Source organism: Poecilia latipinna, unplaced genomic scaffold (genome assembly GCF_001443285.1).
Source record: "Poecilia latipinna isolate Pla-1442-1.1 unplaced genomic scaffold, P_latipinna-1.0 Scaffold1927, whole genome shotgun sequence".
Lineage (NCBI taxonomy): Eukaryota > Metazoa > Chordata > Actinopteri > Cyprinodontiformes > Poeciliidae > Poecilia > Poecilia latipinna.
The window spans coordinates 72,066-82,758 of record NW_015114543.1 but is presented as its reverse complement, the minus strand read 5'-3'; the positions used below and the strand labels follow the sequence as shown (position 1 = coordinate 82,758).

General features: G+C 40.4%; 1 protein-coding gene across 3 annotated transcripts in view; it reads right to left on the bottom strand.

Annotated features, from left to right (window-relative positions):
- kank3 (KN motif and ankyrin repeat domains 3) overlaps positions 1 to 10,693 on the bottom strand; it is a 49,991-nt gene that overhangs the window by 18,264 nt on the left and 21,034 nt on the right. For all 3 annotated transcript variants that reach the window (XM_015015555.1, XM_015015556.1, XM_015015554.1), the window contains exons 2-7: positions 9,493 to 9,567; positions 8,979 to 9,065; positions 6,263 to 8,053; positions 2,862 to 2,955; positions 1,648 to 1,875; positions 1,419 to 1,509 (exon numbers count right to left, since the gene is read on the bottom strand). In XM_015015555.1, coding sequence (XP_014871041.1) covers positions 1,419 to 1,509; positions 1,648 to 1,875; positions 2,862 to 2,955; positions 6,263 to 8,053; positions 8,979 to 9,015 — 2,241 coding nt within the window. In that variant the 5' untranslated portion in view covers positions 9,016 to 9,065; positions 9,493 to 9,567. The remainder of the gene's footprint in view (positions 1 to 1,418; positions 1,510 to 1,647; positions 1,876 to 2,861; positions 2,956 to 6,262; positions 8,054 to 8,978; positions 9,066 to 9,492; positions 9,568 to 10,693) is intronic.

The following is a 10,693-nucleotide window of genomic DNA, read 5'->3' as shown; positions in this document are numbered from 1 at the left end:
AAATCGTTACAAATAACCGTAGCGACTGAGGTAAATAGTTACGTGATATTTATTCACAATTCAGCCGTTAGAGGAGACGTCGGCGTCTTATGCAGGTGTTGGAACGACAAACCTCTTTTTGGCTCTTCTTCGTCCTGCAGCAGAGGAGCATTTACCGTAACTGCTGTTGTTGCGCGCAACACGCTCACTTACGCATTCTACTAAAGTCCCCGGTGTTCTGTCAGATCAGCATACGTTGTCAGTATGCTTAGCTCAGATATGCATACGCTGTCATTACCATATGATTTTATTTAATCAGCAACATAGAATCATGACGTAGATCATCATACACTTTGTTATTAACAGCTGTATGGCATCCTGACTTAGCGGTTAAGTAGGTTAATGAGTTTTACACTGGCATGTGTTGTAGTTGACTCCAGCTGCAGCTAGACCAGCTTTAAATACACTTTGAAACCACGACAACGCATGTATATTTATCTAGTTATCATATTTTATGATATTATAAACAATTTAATTACTTATTTTCGTCATAACTTGTTGCGTATGCTGAACTGACAACTCCACTGACGGTCGGACTTAATGCGCATGCGCGAGCATGCGTACTAACTGCATGTATGCTATCCTGACAGCGTATGGCTATCTGATAGAACACCGGCTACCATAATAACGGTCTATAGGAAACTTTTTTTCTCTTTCATAAAACGCTGAAATCGGGGACGGGTTTGGGGACAAGTCCCCTAGAATGGGGACAGTCCCCGGAAATCGGGGACGTCTGGTCACCTTAACTTGTAAGTCAATTTTGTCTTCTTTTAAGTGTAGTAAGATATTTATACTAGAAGTTAAACAAAACTGCTGGGTAAGATTTTGTGTTTTTGCAGTGTAACGTGTGCTTTTGTTTGCAAGCCTTGAATAAATAGACATTTATCCAAATATTAGACAAGGAGTATGTTTATATTTGATGGTGTGTGGATTTTAGAAATCCAAACTTGTAGATCTAGTTCTTCTTCACTGAAATCAGAGCAGTTTTATGTTTCTCAGTCTCTCCATGCTGGTAACATGAAATGTTTATATGCAACAACAAAAACCTAAATTGAGAAGACATTTTGTGCCTTGATGATTGTGCTCCTGTGTATAAAAGCAGCTTTATTTTGAAATCAAAGCTCTGCTGTTATTTATAAAGGAAAATCAACTGATGACGGATGGCTTCTGCTCCATGTCTGACTCACTTCCTTTTTTACTGCAACACATTGTTTAGACACTCCTATTGTTTGGTGTTTAAGGAGTAGGAAGCTCCTACCTCAAAAGAATGCACTCAAACATTTCAGTTCAGTTCCACAGAGTCTTACTTGAATTATTATGAGGCTTCAGAGGTGAAATATTGTGTTTAAAGTGTGTATAGGAGAACTGCAGGCACGCACCACTTCCTTACTCTTCAGTGTTTTCACGTCATCGTTCAGGTGGTTCTTCAGAATCAGACAGGCTTCACGCATTTTTGAGCTGAACTCAAATCTGTAGCAAACGAGCAGAATTTCATTTCAGTTGAAGCACTAATCAGAGCTAGGAAATCAGGAAGTAACACTGCAACACTCACAAGTAAATCTGTGAGCATATAAAAACAGTTTCCGGTCTACTTTTTAAACAACCCACTTTTCTTTCACAGCGTCTGATGAATAACTTGGCGCTCTCAGCGTTTCCTCGTCCGTGTCGCTTTCGTCCAGGTTGATGTTTCTCTCCTCCTCAGAGGTTTCTTCCTCCAATGCTGCCTCATCTTCCTCAGTGCTATCCAAGCACTCGCCTTCTCCACTTTCTCCAGAAGAACTCCCAACTTCCTCCTCTTCATCTTCTTCCTCTTCCTCACTGGAGGTGGATTCATACCTGAAATCCAATAAATACCAAACACAACAAGTAGCCCATGTTTTAACCAGTTGGTTGTGATGCAACAGAGATTTATTTTCATTTATCAAACTTTTGTGACCTGAACAAAATTGTGACAGCATATTAGGGATACTCTCAGGGAAAAAAACAAAAAATTACAAGAAAAAAGTCGGACGAGAATAAAGTAAAAAGAATAAAGTTGTAATATTATGATTTTATTCTCGAAATATTGACTATTCTCAAATTATTACTTTTTCTGTAATTATTTCTGACTTTAATCCATCCATCCATTTTCTGAACACCCTTGTCCCTCAGTGGGGTCGGGAGGGGTGCTGGTGCCCATCTCCAGCTAACGTTCCGGGCGAGAGGCGGGGTACATCCTGGACAGGTCGCCAGTCTGTCGCAGGGCAACACAGACACACAACCATGCGCACACACACACACACCTAGGGGCAATTTTAGACAGACCAATTAACCTAACAGTCATGTTTTTTGGACTGTGGGAGGAAACCAGAGTACCCGGAGAAAACCCACGCATGCACAAAGAGAACATGCAAACTCCATGCAGAAAGACCGGGGCCGGGAATCGAACCCAGACCCAGAACCTTCTTGCTGCACGGCAACAGCTCTACCAACTGCGCCACTGTGCAGCCGACTTTAATCTCATAATTTAATTTTATTAAATAATTTCCCTTTGGGATTAAAAAAGCATTTTTTTAATTTAAATAATATTTTATTCTTGACATAGTATGGCCTTAATCTCATATTAGGACTTCATTCTCAAGTTATTACTTTATTCTGTAATAATTTTCAACTTTATTCTCATACAGATTAATTATCTGAATATTATGACTTTATTCGCATACTTTTATTTATTTTTTTTAGAATAGCCCTCATACTCTGTCTTACAAAATGTTCTTTGTACCTTAAGATTTATTTTTGCAAAGGTAAAAATAAAAAGTCGGTGCTGTGCTGCCTTCACCTACCCTCCATTGAGAATCCCAACAAACTGCAGGCTCTTCTTCCGATTCTCGCTCGAGTTACTCCCATCTTTCCTCTTCATGATTGATTTCAGCATACCTGTTGGCACAAACAGATAAACAACAATTATATATTTTTCTACAGATCTGGAAACTGTCTTTTATTTTCTGCCCATTTCTAATTAGTTTTAAAGTAATGGGGTAAAGCCAATCCGCCAATCCTTTGTAAGCAATAATAACCTTAAACCAGCTATTAGGTACAACAATGAAGCTACACTATTTTTGTAATCAAGTTGACATAATTTCCTGAAGTTTACATGTTTACATTCCCACAGTATTTTTTTGTACCCTGTCTCAAGCTTCATCTTATGCAGACATAGATATTACAAAACTTTAAATAAAGAGTACAGTATTCAACCAATGATGCACAGAGAAACAAACAGATAAATAATCAAGGATTAGTGCCAGGAAAATTGATAAAAGATGTAATCTAGGATACATTTCCCGTCAGAGATTAAACTGTAAAGCATGGTATTTGAAAACTCATACTATGGGACTGTTTTGCTACAAGTGGTTGGTATATTACAGAAAACACATGAATAAAATAGCAGTATCTCTAAATTCCTCAATTTTCTTTAAATTAACCTTAAATTGTCTAATTTTGGAAACCTTAGGCTTTCCCACCAGTGCAGTGAACCCAAAATGTATCTGGGATGGAAAAAGCTAAATAAAATACATTTTCTGGAGAAGTTTATTGACCATGCTTACAAGCTGATCCAGGAAACCAATCGGTTTAAATTAATTTTACCAAACATTTCTTAGAGCTGCATGTTCACATCTGTTTGTTTATGTCGACTTTCTGAGGATTAGAGAAAATGTATTATGAATTTAAACTTGGGAAGTAATTACCTGCTTTAATGTTGCACAGTCACATCCCACAGAAAAGAAACAATGGTTTCAATAAAATCATTAAAAACTGAATAAATTCTGATACTCAACAGAACTGCATTTGGACTTCCCTCATTTTGTGGTTCAGCGATAAACAGTTGGTGGTGATTTTTCTTCTCAGTGCATAATCTTGTCATGAGTAATGCATTTAATTTGTTTGACTCAATAAAAACAGAAGCACAGACATAAACAGTGAGAAACCTAACAGCCAACTGGGCCAGTTAAAGCACCAGTCAGACTTACTGCACCAGTTTTTCTGACACGCCGGCTCCATAAATCCAGAGCCTCACTGTGGGTCCATTTCTCTCCTGCTGCCTCATGTTTTTAGTGGCTGAAAGAACGACTGGGATAAATGAGACATTTGAAAACATGTCCGCTGTTCATTCCAGACAGCGATATTACTTATTGCACAGTAATGAAAAATGAACATCTTAATTTAAAATCTAAAGACGGCCTTTAAGAACCTGGGCTTTGTACTGGTAGAGCATTAACACTTCATTTATCTTCAAAGTAAATTGTTCAGTAAAGGAAAACATCTATTGCTCTGAGGTTCAGTGAATGCATCATGATTTCAGGTGGATGTTAAAGGAAGATAATCCGTTTCAGCAAAAATGCATATATCATTGCACCAAAATGTATAACAAAGATTACACAAAACAATCACTTAGTTGATAAATATATATAACTAAGTGACCTGTTTATTTTAAATTCACACCAGATACCTGCAACTCCAATCCCAGAAGAAGTAATACACATAGCTAAATCTATTTGCACGCATGTTATAAGAATGAATAATTATTGTAAAGACCTGGAATTAAGATGTACAATTATTTTATGAAAGCAAACAGTAATGTAAATAATTGCTATCATTTCTAGACACACTCACTGCACAAGACTCCACTGTTGAAGAAAAAGCATAAGACACTCGGAGAGTAGCCTCTTACCAGACTAAAAGTGAAGTTTCTAGGCAGGAAGATCACGATGTGAGGATTGTTGTTAGCATGTTACTGATAAACTTCTTGAATTTGAAATGAGAATATATATAAAACTTTCTAAAGACAAATTTGATCATTTCATCTGAAGGTAAAACGGGGGTGCGTTTAGTGAACAGAGTGATCTATTCACAGGTTTTTCTGTTGGAACATAAGTCCGAATTATTTGTGGAAAAATTGCTTATTTGCAGTTTTTTTGCAAAGGATATCTAAAATATTCAAAAGGAAATTCAGCTTATAAAACTTTGACCTAGTTGCAGTGGTACTTGGCTTTGGTTTGCTAATTCAGGTCAAGAAGTACTACAGTATACTAAGTATTGGGCCCCCACTCCTGATAAATAGTTGAATTTTGTTGTTTGAACAACTCCAGTTGCCACAGGTATATATATTCCAGCCACCAGGCCTGCAGACTGCTTCTATTTCATGAACAAATGGGTCGGACTTGGGAAGATTAGTAAATTCAAGCAAGTTACTTGTCCGCCGCCCATCAAATTACCTCATACTAAACATTCCACAGTCAACTGTTAAAGGTATCATAACACTGTGGAGACAAACAGGAACAACTGAGTCATGCAAAAATAAATCAGAGTTCATACTGAGGACACCAGCGTTCTGCAGAATCAACAGATACAGTCGCATAAACTTTATATGATGTTCAGATTAGTTCAAGAGCAGCAAATAAAGAATTTATTTGCTTGCGGCTGAGCACCAAGCGGTACGTAAAGCAGGGGATGCAGTTGTGCAGAGTTCGCTACAATCTGAGTCTAAAGCTCTCTACATTTGTTTTGGTAATTAAGTCTAAGTTTGCCGCTTCCAAATAAAATTGACATTATTTTCCAAATTGTAAAGTTTAGTGGAGGAAGAATAACGGTCTTTGGTTGTTTTTCAGGAGTTGAGCTTGACTCGTTATTTCTACTGAAAGGATGTCTTAATTGTAAGACACCCCAAGACATTTCTGAGAGATTTTTGCTCTCCACTCCACTCTCCTGGCTCCAAAACTGCAAAGTGCCAACGATTTTTGCCAGTATAGTGTGTTTACAAAGAAAAACATTGATTTGTTGAACACATAATGCACATGTTTTATATATTAGAAGCTGAAAGGTAAGTCAACAACAAAACACGACTTTTCCAGCAGCCATTGTACAGCACATACAGGGGTACAACCAGTTGACCAAAAGTGCTGGAGCTCAGCTGGGTTGCTAGGTGAGGGTCCAGTCTTGGCAGCGGTTAAATGTGATTCAAGAATTGGGAGGTTTTTGAAATTTCCGGAACCAAAAATCATTAAGTTATTGCCAGAAAATGTCTAGGTGTTTCTTTTTTTTTTTTTTTAAGTGCCTGGGCTATTTTTTGAAGCAGTTGAAACTCTGCTGTTTGTAAATGGAAGATAAAAGGAAGAACAAAAACATGCAAAATGTTAAATTTGCATAATACGTCCCTTTTAAAACGGGGTTAAGTCTCACTGCTCACCTGTTTTTGGGTCGCTGGTTCTGGTCTCCTCCTCTTGCTCTCCTGTTTTTTCCTCCTCTGCAACAACCACCTCTTCCTCTGGTGAAACCTTGTATTCAGCAATAGTCAGCTGTCTCTTCTTTGGCACTGCAACTTTTTCCTCCTCAGGATTTTCACCCCTCAAGTTCTCCCACTGACACCCAACGCTGACCCGCTCCACGGGTGTCTGTTCTGGTTCTGGTTCTGGCTCTGGTGTTGCATCAGTTTGTGTTCCCTGCTCGGTATGATCTGCGCCCAAGTCTTCGCCAACACAAGCGTGTGTCACCTCCGGATGGCACGTCGTGGCGGTATGCTTTAAGACGGGAGCTAAAGTCTCTACCTGGGCGTTTCTCGTGTCGGGTTTTGCTAGCGCTCCCTTCTCAGCCGTGACCTTAGAGGTTCTTTCATCAATCTGAGCTCTCAGGTTATCAATGTCTTTGTCAGCTGCAGTAAGGCGGCTTTCTAAAGCTACTATGGACTCCTGCTGGAACTTTATAGTGTCCTGTAAGGTGTCTATCTCCCTCTGTGCCTCTGTAGTCAGCCCCAGCAGAGACTCCATAACCCAGACTTCAGCCTCCTTTGTCCCTGCTCTGACTTGTATCGCCTGCTCACGAACCACAGCAGCTTCTGTTCCTGTGGTTTTGTCACATACTTTCACCTCCATGCACACAGATGCATCTCTCACGCCATTCCTGTGATAGAAAACTACAGAGGTCATTGGCACGTCATCCCCAACAGCAACAGATTTCTTTTCTTTTTCTGCCGAGTGCGGTAAAACTTTAGATAAGGGCGGAGGGGGAGACTTCAGCTCCTTCCCCTCAAACTTCTCAGCCAGTCTTTTCAGCTCCCCAGATTTTACAAGACCCTTATGTCCAGTTGAGTTTGGTGAAGTCACTCGGCTGTAGTCAGATTGGAGGATCTCCGTGGTTTGCGTAGAAGACTCTTTAGACTGCTGCTTCTGATGGGAAGCCTCCATGGCTGCTTTCTTCTCCTCCAAGGCCAAAAGGAGCATGTCTTTTTCTGCACGCAGCTTGGCCAGCTCTTTCTCCAGAGCAGGAACACCCTTCACTCTTTCCTCCATCTCCTTCAGCTGCTTCAAGGCAGTGGCCATCTGCTCTCTGACGGTCTGCAGCTGGCTGGGTGGGATCGGGGTCACCGTGGTGCCAGCAGCTGGAGTGCTTCGCCCAGAGGTCTGAGGACTGGGTTTGGTCCAGCTGTTCTGCAGCGGCGGTATAGATAGGGAGGGCGTGAGCTGCTTGGGAGGATCTGCGAGCTGGAGGCGCCCACCATTCTGGTGCTGGTGGGTTTGCTCCTGCTGAAGCCGCCGGCTGGTTTCTAGAAGAGTCCGCTCGACTCTTGGGTTTCTCTGTGGTGGAGGTGGCGGCACTTTGGCCCCAGCAGAAAGCGGAGGCACGTTGAGGAGAGTAACGGGGGAAATGGAGAGAACTTCACAAGGCGCCGACCCAAGGCGTAGGCGCGGCGGCGGGGGAGGAGGGACCCTCCCGTCTTCGCTGACTGGGGAGGAGAGAGACTCTGTGGATGTCCAGCCACTGGTGCGTCCCCCAACGCTTGGACTCCTCTGGGAAAGCTTGAGTCCCCGTCCAGGACGGCGGGAGCTGAGGGGAGCCCGGCGGAGGTTGTGGCCGCTCTCGATCTCTTCCACATATTTCAGGAAGTCCAGGTCGAGCTGGAAGCCATAAGGAGTCTGGACCGAGTAAGAGCCCGACTGGTCAGCCTCTTCCTGACTGGAGTAGATGAACGCAGAGCCTATGTCTGCAAAAGAAAAGCCTCCCATCAACTACTCTCACAGACAAGGTCAACTTTTTATGACAGAGAATTAGGGTTATACTCTGAAAAAATAACTACATCAAACTATAAGAATAAAGTAATAATATTACAAGAATAAAGTAATTATTTCAAGAATAATGTAAAAATATTAAGACTAAAATCATTCAAGAAAAAAGTCAAAATGAGATGAGAATAATGTCTAAATATTACGAAAATGAAGTTGCATTAATACGAGAATAAAGTCGAAATAACACGAAAATGAAGTAATATTTCCAATGCTTCCTCAAAGTCTTAACATTATGACTTTATTCTCATAATAATATTTGTGCACAACTTTATTCTCTAACTATTGTGGCTTTATTCTCGTATGTGTTCATCGGCATACTTTTATGACTTTATTCTATTAATTTTATTTATTTTTATCTTCTTTAGGTGGGCATAATACAGCTTTAACCAATATATATCCATTGTTTCATTCTTTATTTGTCACTAATTCATTTTTTGTGAGATTAAGTTCTTATATTAATCTTTAGTAAAGACAATTTCACAATATTGCTCTATTTTCAAAAAATGCAAATTTCATCCCCTGAAGGTTTATTTGAGATCCAATTTTATGAATGAGAAAACACTACCTATTACCGGTTTAATAGAGGTATTTAAGAACCTTTAAAATACCTTCAGCAAATTTTAATTATCTTCAGCAAATTTTCAAAATATAAAAATGTTTACAATCCAATATGGTCGAAATTTAGACAATTTTTGAGCTTCAATTTTGGAGGAAGAATAAATATTTGACACGATTGTTGAAACATATTTTACTCACTAATCAAAACTCTTTAATTAGTCTCACAATCATTCAGGTTTCTGAAATCACAAAGAGTATACTGAAATTAAAGTTGTAGCTCCTTACCAGGCACCTTTGGATTAACTTGCACTGATTGGGTCATTTTTCAGGACTGAACCCTCTCAGTGCCACAAATCTCCGGTAGGTGCCAGGCTGAAGAAAAACAGAGAGAGAAAGAAATCATTTCTGTAATAAGGCTGGTTTAAAACAACAACCTAATAATAATCTGAAAACATAGTGCAGAAAATTTCTATTAACACTAAGCCACTTACAAACTTTGAAACATCGTTTGCTGCTTTTTCCTTTTTATACTTAATCACAACCCCCATTTTTTAAAAATATACAAATATACAGCTGTTTATAAAGTACAAAGAGCTAAAAGCAAACAGCAGCTTTACCTTCTCCCTTCACAGCCTAGTTATTCAATGCAAAACACACTTTTCTTCTGTGGTACAAGTCAACACTTAGATGTTTCTAGGAAGTAATGACACATTTTTGCTACAATTATATGGCCAACAGAAAATGGCAACCTAAAAGTAACAGATTGAGACTGGAAAACAGAACATTATGGGATGTTTACCTTCCACAGCCACTTAATGAGGGATTGAAGCAGCTGGAGCTCAGGGAGTTTTCCTCCTTCCTGCTTCACACAGGCCTGTAAAACAAAGACGAGAGGTATGCAAAACACCGCTGTCAAGAAAAACGACCTGTGGATCAGAACAGGTCATGGATAGAACAATCATCCAAACAATAAACGGGAAGACTAATGTAAAAAAAAATAATACGCTCTGTATTTACTGGTTTAGGTTTTCACCAGCATAATCTATGAATGCATCGAATGTCTCAGATGCAGCAGCACCTTGTAGAAAACAAGAGCCAAACCTCAAATACAAGCAGTCAGTTATTTAGTTTCAAACATACACACGCGTGTTCCCTGCAGCACATTCCTAACACATGCTGTTGAAACACGCCTGTCGGCCTTGTGGCTCACCAGCCACTGATAACCCGTGAACACATCCATCATTTGTTAGCTCAGACACACTTCTTGCTGTCAAAGAAAATCCCGCTATCAGTCACACAGACAGGAAACCTTTTACCTGAATCCACAGCAGGAGCCCCTCAGGGAACTGTTGCAAACTCTAGACGTGTAATGTTCCCAAAGACGAAAGTAAGGCTTAAATAACAAAAATCAGTTTCCATCCAAATGTCCTGGCTCCAGAAACCTGATGCTACAGAATCTAAACCAATCATCTGGGTTCCATGAAAAAAAAGAGAAAAGTACTCTCTAGTTTTGTATTTATTCTTTAAAATGAACTAAACAAACAAGTGCAGATATTTCAGCAGTGGTCAGGCTTTGAATATGGAACCAAGGAAAACCAAGGATGGACAGATGGACGACAAAAAATGATGGATGGATGGATGGATGGATGGATGGATGGATGGATGGATGGATGGATGGATGGATGGACAAAGGACTGGATGAATGAATGGATGACTGGATGGATGGACAGAGATGGATGGATGGATGATGTGAAAAACAAATGGATGGATGGACAGACGGATGGTTGGATGGATGGATGGACGGGTGGACGGACAGATGGACGGACGGGTGGATGGATGGATGGACAGATGGATGGACGGGTGGACGGACGGATGGATGGGCGGATGGATGGATGGCTGGCTGGATGGATGGATGGATGGACAGATGGATGGATGGACAGATGGATGGATGGATGGACAGACGGATGGATGGATGGACAGACGGATGGATGGATGGATGG